This window comes from Callorhinchus milii, unplaced genomic scaffold (genome assembly GCF_018977255.1).
Source record: "Callorhinchus milii isolate IMCB2004 unplaced genomic scaffold, IMCB_Cmil_1.0 Scaffold5, whole genome shotgun sequence".
Taxonomy (NCBI): domain Eukaryota; kingdom Metazoa; phylum Chordata; class Chondrichthyes; order Chimaeriformes; family Callorhinchidae; genus Callorhinchus; species Callorhinchus milii.
Genome location: NW_024704746.1, coordinates 6,112,161 through 6,132,986, shown reverse-complemented (window position 1 = coordinate 6,132,986; position 20,826 = coordinate 6,112,161). Strand labels below are relative to the sequence as shown.

Sequence of the window (20,826 nt, the reverse complement as noted above, 5' to 3'; positions counted from 1 at the left end):
GAAGTTACAATTCTTAACAAACCCTAGTTCCAATGGTCACTAATTGGTAACTTGCAGCCTGTTTAGTACACTGCAGAGAAAACATAGGTTTTACTCTGGACTCTGCACTGGTTAGAGCAATTGAGACCAGTGGATTGAACAAGAGTCAATCACTGCAACATTGAAGAGTTGCAGCCAGCCACAAGTCTTCTATAAGACAGTGTAGAAATAACATCTAAAAAACAGCGCAAGCTGCAATGGGTAAACTCATCTAAAAATGTCGACACAAAGTAACTCAGCAACAAGTCACTTGTCTCCAAATGTGGAAATCTCGCAATATCAGCTGGAACAGTCACCGCTCATGCAGAAGCTTGAATTTCAGAGTTATTAATGCACACTTGTTGAACCAGGTTTGTTTGGGAAATCTATGATTTGGTCAATGTGCAATTGCTGAAGTCTTTCTTTACTTCCTGAAGCCACCATGTCAATTATGAGGTTATTGGTCATCATATGCAATTCGCCCCAGTTGTCCAAGTCATGCCACATGAAGAAAAGCTGGAGCATTTTATGATTAAAAGGCATTTTGGCCACAATAAGGTCATTTCAAAAAAACATATTTTCCTTTCTTCGAAATAGTGAGGATCTATATTCTCAAAGTGGATACCATTCATACATACAAAGTGTAACATGGGGGTCAACTACCACATGTATGCAGATGACGCTCAATTCTACCTCTGCAACATCGCCCAGCTCCGCCACTGCCTCTCCCCTCATCCACTCATTCGTTATGCTCAGGCTCGGACGACACAAACTCCCTGCTTCCGGCCTTCCTAATTCTTCTTGCCACAAGCTGCAGATCATTCAGAACTCTGCAGCTCATGGCCTCTCCCACACCATGCTCTGTGACCCGATCACCTCCATCCTTGCCTGACTCTATTGATTCCCCACCCTCCAGAGGATAGAGTTCAAAATCCTCGTCCTTGCCTTCAAAGCCTTCTTCGGCCTTGCGCCTGACCATATCTGTAACCTGTCAACTCCATATAGACCTGTCAGTTCCCTCCGATCTAGCCTACTTGATATCCCCTGTCTGTCCACCCATCATCGGGGGTCAGGCATTGAGTCACTCTGCCCGCACCCTTTGGAACTCCATTCCACAGTACCTTTGCCTCCCTCCCTTGCCTCCTTCAAGGCCCGCCTCAAGACCCTCCTCTTCGAAACCTTCAGTCACCCTCCTATCCCAAACCTCCACCCGTTCTGATTCCAACCACCAGCTCAAGTCCAAATCCCTGGCTATCCAGAACCTTGGCACATCTTCCCGATGTGAAAGACGCTATACAAGTGTAATTTATTGTTGTTTCTAAACACATTTACATTTTAAAAAGTCACCCCACAACACATAACATTAAAAAACTGCATTTAGTCTTTCTCCAGCCTTCCGTTGGGAGGGAGAAGCACTTTGTAGTGAATGGATTTCCTCTTTGCAATTGCACTGTACACTTATTTGCCAGCAGAACTATCATAGTTGAAAACAATGTTTGATGCTCTGATCCACAGTGCCATCTATTGGATATTCAGTTTAATCCAGGTCTCATCGTTTGCAGTGAATTTGCAAATATTGGTCAGACCGATCCTTGAATTTAATACAGCACTTTGTCACATCCTAATTTCTCAAAGTGCTTCACAGATTTTTTCGTAAAGTGTAATTAATTACTGTATATTTAAAAGTAAACATAGCAGCCATAAATTGAAAATCCTTTTTTCTTAATCTGCGGGATTATTGCCCAGAATACTGGGAGAAACTCCTTTCACTTCTCAAATAGTGTCACAGGATTTTTAATATCCACCTGAACAAGTAGACCAGACCTCGGTTTAATGTCTCATCAGAAGGACACCATCAATGACAATGCAGTGCTCCCTCAAGTCTACAAAGATGGGGGTTGATTCCACAACTTCTAACTCAGAAGCAAGGGTGCTATCAACTGAGCCAGGTTCTGAAGAATACTTGCAAATATAGTTCCAGGGGATGGAAAATAATGATTCACCTGTAAGGCAAATCAAGTTAAACTATCATTAGCAGAAAAAAAAATTGGGAAAACTAAATAGAATGTACCACTGAAGTTCTTTAGATCAACAAAGAGAGACTATGGCAATTACATTGAGGTAAAAAGGTGGCAAGGTGGAACTGCTTTTGCAATAGTCATTCTTTTCGTTTTTAGCTTTTTCAAGTGTATGCAGACTGACTTTGATTTATTTCTGCAACAATTTTGGCTTCAAAACATACTCTGCATTCGATGATCCAGATCAATATCCAGAGAGAAGAGAAATGGCATTTGAAGAGTTACAAATACATTAAATTAGATCAGGAATTCACTTAAAATTATCAGTGTCCCAAAGTTGGACCCTTTCCCTATTTAATAAAATTCTTCATTTATATAACATCTTCCACATAAATAAAATAAAATCTCGTTTCATGGCTGTTTTTGGGAAATTGTTGTGGCAAACTAGCTGCTGCATTTCGCCAACAAAACATGCAGTACATCCTGTGAAGTGCTTTAAGACGTCTTGACAACGTCATCAGGGAGTATAATAATAATAATAATAATCCTTGCATTTGATATAGCGCTTTTCACGTCGGGAGAACGTCCCAAAGCGCTTCACAGAACACACTGTAAAGTGAATTGACTGTATATTTGTGGGCGAACGCGGCAGCCAATTGTGCACAACAATGTCCCACAAACAGTCGTAGATTGAAAATGACCAATTTAATTATTGTTTTTGGAGGGATTATTATTAGGCGTGTGGAGTAAGGAAACTTGCCCAAGGTTTCGCCCTGTCTGGAATTGAACTCAGGTCTCTCACTTGCAAAGCGAGTGCTCTAACCACTGAGCTACAGGACTCCACGAGTATACCAAATGCAAGGTTATTATAGGAAATAAATGTTGAGAAAATCTGCTTTACGATACATAATTAATTAGAAAGGAACTGAATGTTGTTACATCGGCAAACCTGACAGCTAATCTGCACCAGTAAAGTTCCACAATAAAGTGATGTGCAGACAATTAATTTGGATTTGGGGCTAAATTTGGACGAGGAGGGGAATACAAAGCAGGATAATAAATCAGGAAAACCCTAAGTTTGTGTAAAACAGCAATGTCAGGGTGGTTGCTTTATATTCCAAGACAGGCAGTGCCAAAATCAATACAAATGAGAAAGGATCTGTCTACCAAGAGCTACACTACAAGTTTTTTTTCTGCAAAACAAGGTGTTTGGAATGGAAGCTATGTCCAAAAGATCAAGGCTTAGCTACATGCACCTGCTGGAGAATGTTTTGCCTTGGGGAAAATCACCAACAAGAACAAGCAGAACCACATAAACTGGACTGGCAAAATACTCCAGTTCAATACTAAGGAGTACAAAATGTCTCACCTCTGAAGGAACAGCCGTGAGATTAACAGTACAGAATTGTCCGTTGGTCAGGTCCATACTTTCCACACCATCCGTCCCTTGGAAGTAACACAGCAACACTATGGAAAATACATTATCAAGACACGAGCTTCATGATTCCTGCAACATAAAGAAAAGGCAACAGTCAGGCAATGGGTCTATAACATACCAGCGTTGTACACTTACTTGAAAAACACCTACATTCCAAGACAGACATTTTGTTAATTCAGAGGGATATTTTATTCCTTTCAGCAACAAACTGCTTTACTACTTCAAACCTGTACCTTAGTACAAGTTGGCAATGCAGTTGATGACTTATAAATGATTCACAAAAGTAGACTCAAGAATTTAACATTGGAACTCCCAATTGTACAGTGATGAGCTATTAATTACACAATATATTCATGTTGGAACCTCTTCCTGATGTGAAAGGCACTATACAAATGTGATTTTGTTGTTGTTGTAAATATTAACCGTTTAAGCTACTATATTCATGCTCAAGGTGTAATATTTGCTCAAATGCTAAATATTTCAAGTCTTATCATTTAGGTTGGTTGCTCATAAATGATATAATAATCCTTACAAGTAATACACCTTTTACATCAGAAGGCCATCTAAAAGCCTTTATAGGATACACTATAAAGTGCAGTGACCGTGTATAGTCCTAGGCAAATGTGGCAGACAATTTGTGCACAATGTCCCACAACCAGTCATGAAGTGAATTGCCAATTTTATCTGGGGTATTTTTGGCCAGGACACCAGGACAACCGTACTTATCTTTTCAAATAATGCCACGGGATCTTTGACGTGAATCTGAATAAGCCAACAGGACCTCAGTTTAACATCTTATCTTACCTTTGGCACCTCTAACAAGGCACCCCCACATTGCTTTGTCAGCCTGGTGTCTAGGTTGAGTTCTAAATCCCAAACTAGGGCTTGAACCCACAATCTAATGTCTCAGAGGCAAGAAGACTACCAACTGAGCCAGCCTGACACAGAATCTAGATGCTAGCACACAGAAACAACAACAAATTGCATTTATATAGCTTGTTTTATGTCGGGAGGATGTTCCAAGGTGCTGGACCGTTTCACCCAAACCGGCAGTTGGATTCAGGAGGGGTGGGGCCAAGGGGGCGGACCAAGGAACACTGCAAAACTGACTGTGCAGTGGGAGGAGAGCCTTTGGCAGATATGAATTGGAGACGTTGGGATAGGTAAGAATGAAACCAGGAAAGGACAGAACCATGAACCATGGGCTGAGAGGAAAGGCAGTGGAGACGAACAAAATGGTCCAGTGTGTCGACGGACAGAGGAGAGAGAAGAGGGAGAAAGTGTGGGGGGGCTGTTTAGAGGGAGTGATGAGTGGTGGTGGGTGAGAGGAGGGGGGCGGGATGGAGGAGAGTTTGGGGGGTGTCTAGTGGCAAACAGGTTTTGCTGAAACCTGGAGGTTGTAAATTTGATCAGCACAACTAACAGTATTTGCATTCAACAACAACAACAAGATTCCATTTATTGAGCGCCTTTTACGTCGGGAGGACGTCCCAAGGCGCTGTACAGTTGGGTCAGGACCCGAACAAGGGGGAAATGATCAGGGTGAAAGGAGGGAAAGGAGGGAGCGAGGAGGGGGTAGAGAGTCGAGAGGGGAGCTGAAGGCACAGTCAAAGAGAAAGGTCTTGAGACCGGCCTTGAAGGAGAAAAGGGAGGAAGCGGCGAAGGCACTGGGGGATAGAGTTCCAGAGCCTCGGGGCTGAAGGCCCGGACACTGATGGTAGGGCGGTTGGGGCGGGGGATGTGGAGCAGACCGGAGCCAGAGGAACGGAGGGTACGGGCAGGTAGGTAGGGGGATAGTAGGTCGGAGAGGTAGGATGGAGCGAGGCCGTGAATGGCCTTGTAGGTGAGGGTGAGGATCTTGAACTCGATCCTCTGGGGGATGGGGAGCCAGTGGAGGCGAGTGAGGGTGGGAGTGATGTGTTCCCGAAGCCTGGTGAGAGTTCTGAATGACCTGCAGTGTGGAGGGAGGTGCCGGGAAAGCCGGCGAGGAGAGAGTTCCCATAGTCGAGTTCCCATTCAAAGAATTATTGAATCTATTTAGTCAAATTAGAAATCATATTAATTTGATAATCCTGAATTCAATTAGTGTCCTTGTATAATGATAGACATTCAATTTTAACTGACCAACTACTAGTTTATGCTATGAAACATTTGTCGTACAACTTCCTGTTAACGGAAACTTCCTGCTGTTCCAACTAATAGAAAATGAACTCCAAAAGATGAACAATTATAAGCTTGTGCAGAAATTAAATTATTAAATCATAAGGAGATTAAAATTGGTTTCTTTCATGTGTCAGCTACATAACAAATTACCCTTCCTTCCCCATTTTCAGATCACGCCTCTTTGACCGTACTTACAGTCACTACCCCCCCAGCTCAGCATCAAGCTCCACCACTATTAAGCACTCCGAGACACTACCCTGTGTGAAGAGCGTTAGAAAAACGCAGGTTCTTCTTACGAATTTCTCCAAGTACTGCCTGCAGCACACTATTATTAACACTCCAATAAACAGCATCTAATGGTAGTTTCCATCTTGATAGTTTCCTGATCAGAGAAACACAATAAGGCAGGAATGTTAACTCATATTGCTCTTACACACCTCATAGCAGCCACTTCAAAAAACAGCCTTGAGGAGAGATGCACTTCATTTCACACTATCAGAAAGGGTATATAACATTAATGTGTCCCAAATGGAAACAAAAAAAAATGACACTCCTTTATCCCATCAAAAAAGCTACATTTGAAGACAGCAGTGCACTGTAACACAGGACTTTGAAGACATGCTGGATTTGTGATACTAATGATACTGGAGTAACTTGGGAATTTGTTGGCCAGGATGCCATGAAAACTTCTTTCTCTTTTCATGTGATATTTAGCATCTACCTAATGCAACAACTTGCATTTATATCAAACCCTCCACACAAATATACGGTCAATTTACTTTACAGCTTATTCTGTGAAGCGCTTTGAGACGTCTGGAAGACGTGAAAAGCATTATATCAAATGCAAGGATTTTTATTATTATTATTGTTAACCGTGGCAAAGCGTGACACTGATGGGGAAAGAGAGGAGTGGGCATAGGCACAATTGAAGAGGAAGGTCTTCAGGTGTGATCTGATGATGGGCAAGGAGGGGGCAAGGCAAAGGAATTGAGGCAGAGCGTTCCAGGATTTATTAAACTTTTCCTCAGTACTAAATACATATTTCTTCATACAGACCACTGTGATCTGTGCCCCCAGCTCGGGTCCGAAACACTGCAACACCTTGAGATGTCCTCCCGACGTGAAAGGAGCTATACAAATATAATTCTGTTGTTGTTTCATCCCAATAACATACAGTCAAAACCACTTTACAGTGTATCCTATGAAGTGCTTTAAGATGTGTCGATGAAGTGATAAGTCATAGCACCTTTCATGTGGGGAGAATGTCTCAAGGCCCTCACCAATACTGACTGGCATGCGAGGTGGTAATTGAGGGAGGTATGGAGGGGAAAGGTGAGTGAAAGCGTGGTCAAAGAGATATTTTACCTAAAAATAACTTTTTTTTAAAGCACCAACAAGTTTTAAATATTTGATACTAATGTTTTGCAATTATGTTTTAGGTGCCTATAATGTAGCCACCTATAATTTCTAGCTGATGTATCATTAAAAGGAACAAAGTCCCAAGAGAAAACTCAATATCAAAGTTGTTGATAATCTGATAGAGATTGTTCATGTTTGCAATTGACAAGGAAAATAGAATTTTAACTGCTCCTTGGTGATAAATTTTCTGTTGATCGCCTCCATTATATACAGTACTGTCAAATGAAGAGGTCAGCTAAGTAACCTGTTTTCAGGCCTCTTGCAAAACAGCTCCATGTTTGGTTTCAAGGAGATGCACTAGAACATTCTCCTGCCAACATGGCTTAAGATCATGCTTCCACCAACCCTCCAAAGCAGCTGATATTAGAAACACATCTTGTAAATCATAGCAAATGTTGAGTTAGATTGTATCTGTGACACAGAAAGGGGAGTAAAGAAGTTGCATTTTATAGAACCCATCATGTCAAAATTCTATGCAGCCTATGTCACAGCTCCTCACATAAAGAGCATCACTATCAGGTGCAGTAATTGCTCCCTGAAGGCAAACGTGGTAGCCATCCATCCAACAGCAATATCTCGTGCACACCAATGCCAATGCTCAGAAATAGATTAATTATTTCATCTATTGCCACAGGGCAAACAACAACAACTTGGATTTATATAGCGCCCTCCACACCGGACGGCGTCTGAAAGCTTCACAGAAACGGATCACAGGGCCGAGCCAGGGGGAGGGGGAGGAAGGCGACTAAAGGTGTGGTCGAAGAGAAAGGTCTTCAGCCGAGACCTGAAAATAGGAAGAGAGGGGGCGAGGCGAAGGGAGTGAGGAAGGAAGCTCCATAGCCTCGGGGCGAAGTGGCTGAAGGCAGGAGGATTCAGCAGACAAGGAGGAAGCTAGACCCGGTGGAGCGAAGGCAATGGGCACTGCTGTGAGGAGAGAGGAGGTCAGAGAGGTAGGGGAGTGCAGAGGAATGGAGAGTTTTAAAGACAAGAGTGAGGATCTTAAAATCGATCCTCTCTGGGACAGGCAGCTAGTGCAGTCTGGCAAGGACTGGGGTTGTCGCGGAGCGATAACCTGCCTATTTATGGTACAAAACAGTGAATTATTTTATATGTTTAATATTAATATACTGTAATATTACAGGACCGCACACATTTCACAGCAAAAAGTACCACATTGCACTATTTTGCAAAGTCAAGGAAAATGTGAGCTATTAATCGAAAACATTTGATGAAATGTACCTACAAACATCCACTAGGAGGCAGCATCTACTTGCTACATTATTATACATCAAGTCTTCTCACTGCGTACAACATACAGTGCCCAGTGAAAAGGATAATCAGGTCTCGTTGACGAAATAATTAAACTGGGGATCAATCCTGAATTCTAATGAACAATTTTATCCAAAATGTTAAAACATCTTTCTCTTTCAAATGCTAATCAATCTGCTGACGATTTATGGTTTTGTTTCAGATTTCTCGAACGCAGTCCTTAACTGTCATACAAATTACTGCTACTTTATCCTACCGTCAAAATATAGAAAAAATGTCACAACCGAGCACCAAAGTAGACCACTGAATCTTGTCTAATATGATGGACTACTCTACCCATACACCATTATAGAATCTCATTTCCTGACAGTTACAGAAACGTGGAGCAAAGGAGTCAAAAATCATCCTTGTACTTTAAATAATATCCTAATTTCTAAGAGCTCTATGTTATTCTGTGTACTGATGCATATTGGATAGCCAAGATAAAACTAAAAAGATCAGATATCCAGAAGGGGTTTCAAAGCTCCAGCCTCATCACAGTATAACCACTTAAGCTTTGCTGTTACACATTCATATACTTACTTGTACCACCATCTAACACCTCAGTGTTATTATAAGGCAGCAATATTCAAGCTATCAAAATTGAGGTAAAAATATATTTCTAAATTGGCTGCTGCATTTTACCCACAATACAGTCAACTTACTTTACAGTATATTCTGCGAAGCGCTTTGAAACGTCTTGAAGAAATAAGGCGTTATGTCAAATGCAAGGATTATTATTGTTTTGTCAAAAAAGAAAATTATTAAAAATATGAATATCCGGCATTGCTCTTACCAATGCAGATCAGGCAAGTTACACAATTGATCCATCTGTCAAGCAAAGCAATTAGATGCAAACAATGGCCTCAGAATTGCCAAGGTGTGGCAAAGAAAGAAAGCCAAAACGTAAACTTTGACTGAGTCGCCTCTATTCCTCCAAAGGCCGAATGTAACACAGTAGTATATTTATATATTGGTCTGGTCAATGATTGGATCATTATTGCCATTGCAGCCTATCTTATACATTCAATGAACCATAGCATGAGCGCAAAATAAAAATAATAATTGAGGTTTGACAGTCCAGCGCCTTGGGACGTCCTCCCGACGTGAAATGCGCTCTCTAAATGAAATCTTGTTGTTGTTGTTTAACAGTAACTAATGAATTTAAACAACTTGTCCTTTAAAAACGATGAATTAACTTCTGAAATGTGCATTAAAATTTTTTAAACCATTTTGAAATATTGTAAACGTATCTTTGGGCATATAAACACTCACAGCAAAAAGCATTTTTTTTCTTGTATTTCTGCATCAAATCTCAGTGAACTATCATACTCGTGAATAAAAGTAACGATATTTCAACCCCAATCAATTTTAATATTTCAACCTTGCAAAGAGGATTTTTAACATTATGACCATGTACAAATTCATATAAAGAGGCAATTGGTAGATTACAATAGTTTGCTTATATATATTGCAGTCCTGTAGCTCAGTGGTTAGAGCACTCGCCTCGCAAGCGGGTTCTATTCCCGGCAGGGCAAAATGCTGGGCAGGTTTCCTTATTCCACACGCCTCTGTTTACCTAGCAGTAAGTAGGAACCAAGGTTATCAGTCGATTGGCTGATCGCTTTTTTGGGGATAATAATTCCTAAAAAAAATAATTTGGTCACTCCATCCATGACTTTTTGTGGGACACTACTGTGCCCAATTGGCAACCGCTTTTCACCCACAAATATACAATCATTTCGCTTTACGGTATATTCTGCAAAGCGCTTTGAGACTTCTAGAAGACATGAAAAGCGCTATATCAAATGCAAGGATTATTATTATATTGTATAATATATTTAGTGCCTTTACTGCAAAAGAAACATCTCCAAAAGCAAAATGAGATTAATTATAAATGAAGTGAATGTTAAGTGAATGTAGGTAGATAAATGAGGCAGTTGATTTGCACTAGTAAACAATGAGATGAGGAGCCAATTAATTTGAATGTTTGGATGGATTTAGATAAAGAGGGATTCTGTAACAACAAAATTAATTATTCTAACTAAACAGGAGGCAATACACAGCTGATTTTGTGCAGGTCGTGTTAAGCTCACTTCTAATACAGGCAGGCACCACTTCATAAACAGGTCACAACACCCAAGATAAGGAAGAAAGCAGAATTAATGATAACCTATCAATAGGCAGCCAATAAAGAGAAACGATTTCCAATGAACAGTAAGTCAGTTACAGGTTATCAATTTAAAATAATTGACAAAGGGGGAGATTTGGAGAAATCTTTTTTTAGAGAGTTGTTTGAATGTGGAATACGCTGCAGGATGTGGTGATCAAGACATAATTCACATTAGCTTTCAAGAGGGAACTACAACAGCAACAAAATTATTTATAGAGCGCCTTTCACGTCAGGAGGATGTCCCAAAGCACTGAACAGTCAGATGTCGGGGCCCGAGCATGGGGGAGGGGTGGTGTAGGGGTGAGGGAAGGCAGAGAGGTGGGAGGGAGACCAAAGGCACGGTCGAAGAAAAGGGTCTTAAGACCGGCTTTGAAGGATGCAAGGTAGGAAGCGAGGTGAAGGGACCGTGGGATGGAGTTCCCGAGTGTGTGGGCAGAAAGGCTGAAAGCCCGGCCATCGATGGTAAGGCGGGTCGGGTGGGAGACATGGAGCAGGCTGGAGCCTGATGAGCAGGTTGATAGGGAGATAAATATCTAATAAGACCCTTGCAGAGAATATGAAGAAAGGGTAGGTAAATGGACTGCTTTTTCAAATAGCCAGCACAGATGCAATGCAATTGCATCTGCTGCGCTGTAAATTTTACAGGTCTGTAGACCAAGAATTTATTAAGGGCATGGGTGGAGGAGACAGGAAAGGGAAAAACAATTTGCACTTCGTAATTTACTTAAGATAACATGCATAAGATTAGAATCATAGAATTATACAGCACAGAAGGAGGCCATTTGGCCCATCGTGTCTATGCCGGCTCTTTTAAAAGAGCTATTCAAATCAATCCCACTCCCCCGCTTTCTCCCCATTGCCCTGCAAACTCGTCCTCCCCAAATAATTATCTACTTCTTTCTTAAAAGTTGTTATCAAATCGGCTTCCACCACCCTTTCAGGCAATGCATTCCAGTATAAGATTGTATACTACTTCTCAGGATCAAAGGTAAGGAGTATAAAAGCTAGGACAGTGAGATAGTAAAGGGTTGTTGTAAATTCAGTTGTTTTACATGTGAAGACAAATGATATTATGGATGGAAGGTCTGAAGAGCTAAAAAAAATACAGGAATGGTGAGCTGTTTTAAAGTAATGGGTGCAGAAAATGGCTTTCGTTTAAACTAGATTTGAAGGGGGTTGCAAATATGAATGCCCAGACCTATTGATCATCAGGAAAAGAAGAGTTGAAGTTAAGAATAAAAGAACAATAGAGACCAAAAAGAGGGTAAATATCCAAATCTATTAAGATCTCAGAAAGCAAATGTTAGCAAGATCAGACAACTGGACAGGAACGTTAAGGGGATAGAGTACAATAACATGCACTCAATGTAGTGCACAATGTGCTTGACTAAATGTGTTAAACATTTGAAATAAAATGGTGGCATGTTCTGGTTAAATGTGTTCAATGAGAGAAGGGCCAGGAACTAACATGGGGGTGAGGGTGGTTTCAGACCACCTGGCTAAAGTAGGGAGAACTTTATGATATTAGAAATTAGTACTGATAATTAGTAATAAGAATGATGATGATTATTATTACTCCAACTACTATTACACCAACCGGAAAACAACTCAACAAACTGGAAATGTCCAAGTGAGATTAACTTGGAGGTTGTCAATGTAGTGCACAATAGTGCTTGACTCAATGTGTGAAGGAGCCCATAACAGGCTTCTTGACGTAGTTCTAGTCAATGATCCACATACAATTCAGGCAGTCATAGTTAATCTACAAATTGACAGTCATTGCTAAATAACAATTTGACTTGGAAAATTGCACAAGCCTGCAACCAAACTTGAGTATACAACTTTTAGGCAGGCAGGCTTCAGGGGTATGAGGGCTAAGCTGAATGACAGACTGTGTGAAGCCTTACTCAAGGGCAAATCAGCTTAGGGTGAATGGACATCCTTCAAAACCATTATTCAGAGCATGCAGGACAAGCAGATATCCAAGAGCAGCATGGCAACTTAAACAAAAATACTCCAAAATAGATCAACAGGAAAATAAAAAGGGAGATTAAAAAGAAAAAAAAACAAAGATTGATGGGAAAAGGGAGAGGGCTGAATGCAAGTCTGTACAAAGCTAATAGAACTATTGTATTTTATACACTTAATAATAATCTTTGCATTTGATATAGAGCCTTATCACACCTTCGAGACATCTCAAAGCGCTTCACAGAATATACTGTAAGCAAATTGCTCACAGCAGTGTCACACAAACAGTTGTGAATTGAGTGACCAAATTTTTTTTGAAGGAATTATTACCCCCGGAAAAGTGAACCGCCAAGTGACTAATAACCGGGTTCCTACTTACTGCTAGGTAAACAGAGGCGTGTGCAGTAAGGAAACTTGCCCAACCTTTCGCCCAGTTTGGAATTAAACCCAGGTCTCCTGCTTGCGAGACGAGTGCTCTAACCACTGAGCTACAGGACTCCGCAGTGCCTGTTCAAATGAACGTGAAAGATGCCTTGGCACAAATCAAAAAGAGAAGGGAGTTTCTCCCAGAGTCCTGGCCACATTCCTCCAAATAAATAAAAAAAGGTTATTCACTTCATGTCTTTTGTGGGACATTGCTGCATTGCTGTGTGCAAATTGACTGCAGGGTTTGCCTACAAAATACATTCACTACACTTTGCATTACATTCTGTGAAGCACTTTGAAACATCCTGATGTCAAAGACGCTACATTAAATGCAAGGATTATAAATAGGTTGAAGGTCCTTCTCTTTATGAACCAATCGCGTGATATACAGCATCTTTGAAGCACGAGAATATCTCAAAGCTTTTTACAAAGACGGAGGAGGTGCCTGAAAAAGAGATCATAGAAACTAAATATGGAAAACAACCCTTAATCTTCTTGTCTCTCATCCAAGAATCTCTGCACCCTTCAAAATGGCAACAATGTGAATCATAGTATTGCAACAATATAAATACATTGTCACAGACATAGAAGTCTTTGTAATAAGAAACAGCATTAAGATTGACAAGAGTAACTAAGGGAGCACACAACTTGCCTAAGTTAAAGTTTGAAGTGTTGCAGTCAGCCTACCTGAGAAAATGAAGCTTTTTCCACTGTGAGGTTGAGAAGTCTGAACTCCTGGGAGTTTGTGACGGAAGTTTCAGCTGGGAAAAAAAACTTCTGAAGCTCCAAAGGAAATACGACTTGTCCCTATGGAAATTGCTGCTGTCATTCGGAATTTCAGCTGCAAGCTTATCACTGTCTTTGTATGTATGGAATGTCAGCCGAAAGCAACCAGATATGAATTTGTACATAAAAGATGCAACACAGTGTAGCATTAATTAAATCAATTTCTTTAGTAACTTGTGTGCAAATTGTAAATTTAGATTGTATGAATTCATTCATACAATTATCACAGTTCAATTGTAAACTAAATTTGTCTGAGAACAATGCTGCAAATTTTAACAGGCCAATTTTCTTTTTCCAATTTCTAATTTTCTCCTCTCTTCTCCCGTAGACATAAATCTTGCTGGGATAGTTTGACAGGAGCTGATGTCCTCTACGACCTCACCCAAATAGTCAAATTTCACATGCAAACATGAGCACCGCAGGATATTCTGCACGTGGAGACGTGTGGCTCAGTAGTTAAATCCCTCGCAAGCGAGAGGGGCTGGGTTTGGTTCCCGGGCAGGGCGAAACATTGGGCTAGTTTTCCTATTCCACACGTCCCTGTTTACCTAGCAGTAAGTAGGAACCCGGTTGTTAGTTGACTGGCGGATCGCTTTTCCCAGGGTAATAATCCATTCCAAAACATGACCTCAGCAGAACTGTGTCAAAGACTTTTCCAATAATCATCCTTGTGATGATTGTGATGCTGCCCAAGCCATACTTCTGAACAGCTTTCAACAACGTGTTTCTCTTAATCAGATACATTAATTTGTGATAACGTGTGGAGTGTACTGACGTGAAATAATCTGTGACCTTCTATTGCAGTATTGAGTTCCAATACAAAAATATTTTTAAACAATTTTGTATGAGATCAATAAAAACTTTAAGATACACTTTCAGTATTAAACAGATTTTTTTAAAAAAAACAACTAGAACTATTTTGGGATTATTATAACTTGATGTAAATTATAACTACAACAACAACTTGCATTTTCTATCGTGCCCTTCACACAGGGAAGAGTCCTAGAGTGCTCGACAATGCTAGAGCACGAGGCCAAGCTGGGGATAAAGAATGGCCTAAACCAGGACAGCACTGGTGAGGATCAAATTGTACAATTAATTGGTATAGATACAATGCAGATGACCCTAAATTTCTAGGTATAGCCCATTTTTGATTTAGTATATACGCAGCAAGAAGTATTAATCGCATCATCATAATAATAAAATGTAACACCATATGTCACATGGTTAAAATCTGCACCAGGATGAAACATTAAGGAATCCACAAAAGCAAACCTCTTGTACTTAATTTAGGGGTAGAATATGCAGGATTTCTGATAGAATTCCTTAATAGCAAATCAGAAGTACAGTAAGCGAGTCAGTCTGACATACGTCTGATTACTGGAAGGAATCAGAATAAAGTCAACTATTTAATTTAACAGGAAATTTTATAATTACTCGAAAAATAAAGAATTAAAAAGAAGAAAGAGCAGAGAATGGGATCAAATAGGGAACAACTGTAGCACAGGCAGAATAGACTGAATGGCCTCCTTATGCACTTAAAATTTTGTAAGGACACACCTCCACGAGTTGATTATCACTTAGCACTTCTTCAATCAAGTATTACCCAGAAAAACAATTCATATATTGGCATGAAGTTGTCCAAAGACTACGAAAGAAAGTATGAAATGAGGCGCTGGAGAAGATGGGAAAAGATCATATAGAAATAATTTTCTGAATTCCATTATCCACTATTTCAAGATTTGTGCCGAGAATACATTTCACAAAAGTGCTAATTCGACTTCAAGGACATTTGCACCACAGCTCTGCACACAACACATCAGATCAGAAAGGCTCATGAACTAAGCTTACTATGATCTCTCAGCAGTTGCATCTGCCACTGCCCCAAGTTCAGTTTATTTGGCAGCCAGCTTTACATTCAAGCCAAGGGCCAGAGTTGAGGTTATCCTCAACATAGATTAGAGAGCAAATCAATGATTATCTCATACCAGCCAAATAAAAATCAATTTCAATGTGGAGAATGGGGAAACAAACCACAACCAGGCTAAATTACTGTATAATTAATACAACAACAAAATTACATTTGTAGAGCGCCGTTCCCGTCGGGAGGACGTCCCAAGGCACTGGACAGACAGTAGTCAGGACCCAAGCATGAGGGAGGGGTATGGTAGGGGTGAGGGAAGGCAGAGAGGTGGGAGGGCGACTGAAGGCACAATCGAAGAGGAGGATCTTGAGACTGGCCTTGAAGGAGGCAAGGGAGGAAGCGAGGCGAAGGGACTGTGGAATGGAGTTCCAGAGTGTGGTGGCAGAGGGGCTGAAAGCTCGGCCACCGGTGTTAGGGCGGGTCGGGTGGGAAACAGGGAGCAGGCCAGTGCCCGCTGAATGGAGGGAGCGGGCAGGTTGGTAGGGAGTCAGCAGGTCAGCGAGGTAGGAGGGGGCAAGGCCATGGATGTGGTCAGGACACATCACATCAGATCAGAAAGACTCAGCCTGAGTGGTGAGGCAGTGGCAGAGTGTGGCAATGTTGCGGAGGTGGTGGTAGGCAGTGCCGGTCATGGCACGGATGTGGGGGAAAAAGGACAGTTCAGGGTCAAACAAGACACCCAGGTTCCTGACTGGCTTAGTGAGGTTGAGTGTGCAGCACACATACACAACTTTGCATTAGGTACAATATCACGCAAAAAAAAACAAGGCTAAACTGTTATAAGCTTGGAATCCTTTTAAGTGCTGAAGGCGTTTTCAAGTATTGAAACATGCTCAACAGAATGTCTCTCCAGAGTATGCTATATTACCATTACTTTAGGATATCCAATTTTTTAAAAAAAATGTTAAAACTAAATTTGTTGAGAACAACAACAACAAGATTCCATTTATAAAGCGCCTTTCACGTCAGGAGGACGTCCCACATTCCCATCCTAGTTGAAACGTTCAAACTTATATGTATCTGAAGTTTTCTTTTAAATACAAAGATTTATAGCTTAACACTTGTTATTATTTACCAAAGCAAATAGTTAAACATGACAATAAACTGTATCCAATATTGCAGTGCCACACTGGAAGATTTAGGTAAATAAATGACTTGATGTGAAAGGCACTATACAAATGTAATTTGTGTTTGTTTTATAGAAAGGAATGCATTTTCTTAAGGAAAACAACAACAGGATTACATTTGTATAGCGCCTTTCACGTCGAGAGGACGTCCTAAGGCGCTGGACAGTGTACAGCATTTCAGACCCGAGTTGGGGTCAGGGAGGGAGAAGGGAGGGGAGGGGAAAAGGGGTGACCGATGGCATGGTCGAAGAGGAGGGTTTTGAATGGGACTTGAAGGAGGCTAAGGAGGGGGCGAGGCGGAGTGATTGGGGGTTGGAGTTCCAGAGGTTGGGGGCAGAGTGGCTGAAGGCTCTCCCACCAATGGTGGGGCAGGTGGGTTGGGGGATGTGGAGCAGGCCGGAGGCGGCTGAGCGGGTGGGTTGGTTAGTCACAGAGGTAGGGTGGGGCGAGGCCATGGAGGGTTTTGTAGGTGAGGACCAGGATCTTGAACTGGATCCTCTGAATAGGGAGCCAATGGAGTTGGGTGAGAATGGGGGAGATGGGGTCATGGAGTTTGGTGCGGGAGAGGACACGGGCTGCAGAGTTCTGGATTATCTGCAGCCTGTGGAGGGAGGAGTTGGGAAGGCCGACAAGCAGGGCGTTTGCATAGTTGAGCCTGGAGGTGATGAAGGCATGAACAAGAGTTTCAGCAGCCTGAGGGGTGAGGTAGTGGCGGAGTCGGGCGATGTTACAAAGGTGAGGGAAGGCAGAGCGGGTCATGGCTTGGATGTGGAGAAAAAAAGACAATTGAGGGTCGAACAAGACACCGAGGTTCCTGACTGGCTGGTGAGTTGAAGTGTGCAACCATGGAGGTTGATGCTGCCAGAGCCTGAGGTGCAGAGGCGAAAACAACTTGACTAAAAGTATAACATAGTACAAAATTACATTTGTATAACGCCTTTCATGTCGGGAGGACGTCCGACATAAACAGCTAGTGTACTTCAACATAGTTTCTGAAAATATATTCCCATGTACAGTAAAAGACAAAACCAGTGTGGGAGCTAATATAGTATGAATGACAACAAAATTACATTTGTATAGCGCCTTTCATTTTGGGAGGACATCTCAAGGCGCTGGACAATCAGTGTTTCGGACCCGAGCTGGGGGTCAGGATCGGGAAGGCAGGAGGGCGTGGGGGGGGGAATGGGAAGGATGGTGACTGAAAGCATGGTTGAAGGGCTAAATGGCCTCCTTTGCGATGAAATTTCTGTTTCTATGACTCACTTTATTTTGCATTGCTATCATTAAGGAGACAATAAAAAAGCTTTCAGACAAAAAAGCAGGAAAATATAATCAGGTGTTACTTGATTCAGGTATGTCCTATGGTTAGTCACAATGTTGCCAGCTCTACAACAAACATAGATAGAGCTGATGAGAGAATTTTCCAGTCATGGGTGAGCTAAGAAATGATTCAGCTGGCCTTTCTTCAAATTCTATTAATGTGCCTCAATACTATGAAAATATTTTCTTCAATACTATCACATTACAGTCATAAATTAATGCAAATTCAAGCACAAAATTATAATGTGTTTCTATTGCACAGAATTCCTGGTCCAACCAAAGAATGCTGCAGATTGACCTTAAATATTTTGTTGGCAAAACATTTATTTCAAAACTGCAGCCAAATCCTAATACAGATAATTGTTATATTGTCAAGAAAATAAATGGGCTTCCTCCCGCAATGACCTATCCTCCTCGGTCAAACTCCTTCACAACTCCCTTTCCATCACTCTCAATGTCCTTGCTCCCCTCACTTTCTGAACTGCCTCCTACTCACAGAACTAACTCTGGTACCCCAGCCGCCTCCGCTCTCTCGAGGCACAGGTACGTGCAGCTAAACACACCTGGCTCAAGTCTAACTTAACAGTCCATCGGCAGATCTTGCTGGACCTTATCAAAACTTACCGCTCCGCCCTTGCCTCCGCTAAATCGTCCTTTTACTCCAAAACAATGTGTTGGAGGCCAAGAACAACCCCAGGATCCTCTTCTCCATCACCAACCGGCTCCTCCTTCCACCCTCTCATGCCTCACTCATTCTTTCCTCCAACGCCAACTGTGGAGATGCTGGACTTCCACAAAATCAAAGTCGAGGGGATCCACTCAGCTGCCTCTGCCTTCTGACCACTAGCACCTTGGGATGTCCTCCCGATATGAAAGGTGCTATACAAATATCATTTTGTTGTTGCTGGTGATATCAACTCCAATTCATTTAGCAGAAGATATTCAGGTTCCCAGCTAGTTTTCAGGTCCAACAACACAGTTTAATCTTCTATAATTGATTCACTGCTTTAGGTATTTATATAGTACCCTCCACACTGGACGGCGTCTCAGAGCGCTTTACAGTTTCGGATCCTGGGACTGAGCCAGGGGGAGGGGGAGGAAGGTGACGAAAGGCGCGGTCGAAAAGAAAGGTCTTCAGCAGAGACCTGAAAATGGGAAGGGAGGGAGCGAGACGAAGGGAGTGAGAAAGGCAGTTCTAGAGCCTCGGGGCATAGTGGCTGGAGGCACGGCCGCCGAAGGTGGAGCGGAAGACTTGGGGCACGAGGAGGAGGCCAGACCCGGACAATGTCCAGTGCACATTGTCTGTCCTACAAATGGTTTGTCAGGGGTTTCCCCCCCCAAATGGCATATATTAGCTCTGAACTGTATTCCTTTGTGTTGGATATACAGTACTTTGATCAACAATTCTCTTGTCAGATTGCTTGCACAGTAATTACAATTTGACAAAGCTTCCAGATAACATTTAAAATGTGAATTAAATTACAGACACTCCTTTACGAGTTGTTAGCAAACAATTATAGATACAATGAAAACATACCTAAAGCAGTGAATCAATTATAGAAGACTAAACTGTGTATAACCTATCCTTTCAGGCATCAATGCCATCCTCTTCCAACAACTCATTCATAACTACCCAATTCATTATTTCATGGGTCCTTAAATTAAAAGAGCTAAAAATACTCTCCTGTTGGTACAAACAGCATCTCAATACAAGGCAGACATGGTACAGGAAAGGAATCCTTTGTGGAAAGGATTTAGGAGGAGCAAATGCTCAATGAGTGTGAAACCTGGATCACAGCCAGCTAATTCTGATTTCCAGTTCTACCAGTTCATTCGCAGTTTTGTTGATGACTGTACACTCCGTTACTCCCTTAACAACGCTTTGTTTACCTTCCATCCACCCAAACATACAGTACAGCACACTCAACTTGCTTACTGAATTTGAAGTTTTGCCACAAGGAAGTTCTAAATGAAGCTAAAAGTATCAACATATTTAAGTGAATAATTTAATATATGAGGAAGACATGGTAAAGGAGAGGGGGTTAGGAGGGACGGAGACTCATGTGGAGCATAAACACCGAAATGGATTAGTTGGGGCGAATACCCGTTTCCGTGCTGTGTCATTCTATGCAAAAAAAAACTAACAGGGAATGGCTGTGGAGAATCTACCAACAGCATTTCAAACTGATTACACAATTCGCAACTGCACATAAAATTGTGTGCTGCAAGACATTATCATGTCAAAACTCACACATATCCAATTACATATTTGTGCAACCAGAAATCAGGAATGCCACATCAGTGGTGACCCAATGACGTGGAAGTTGGTCATTGTAACTGCTTGTGCTAAAAGAAAGTCAGACTTCCTGGTCATCAGATTGCCATCAACAGCCATCAACTATTTTGTGCGTGTACAGCAAACAGGAAGTGATGGGGACCCGATGACCCAGGTCAACCATTTCTCTTTTAGCTTGGTGTCACGCATTTAGTCCTCTGAGTGTGGATGAGTTCTACCTGACTGTCTTGCTCAGCTTGGGAACCTGCACGGACAATATTATGATACAGGATTGAGCACTTTCTCACAGATAATTCACAGTTCTAGTCTAATTCTAAGGCTATTCGAACTGAACGGTAGTTTTAATTACAGATCTTCCAGAGAGATGGAAGATTTTACAGCATGTCTTTGATACAAGAGCTTGAACAAAGAAGAATAATTGTTACAGGTAGAGATGACTTTG

General features: G+C 41.6%; 1 protein-coding gene across 6 annotated transcripts in view; it reads right to left on the bottom strand.

Moving 5' to 3' along the window:
• ralgps2 (Ral GEF with PH domain and SH3 binding motif 2) overlaps positions 1-20,826 on the bottom strand; it is a 162,531-nt gene that overhangs the window by 96,352 nt on the left and 45,353 nt on the right. For all 6 annotated transcript variants that reach the window (XM_042334806.1, XM_042334808.1, XM_007902966.2 and 3 more), the window contains exon 3: positions 3,406-3,543. In XM_042334806.1, the coding sequence (XP_042190740.1) occupies positions 3,406-3,462 (57 nt within the window). In that variant the 5' untranslated portion in view covers positions 3,463-3,543. The remainder of the gene's footprint in view (positions 1-3,405; positions 3,544-20,826) is intronic.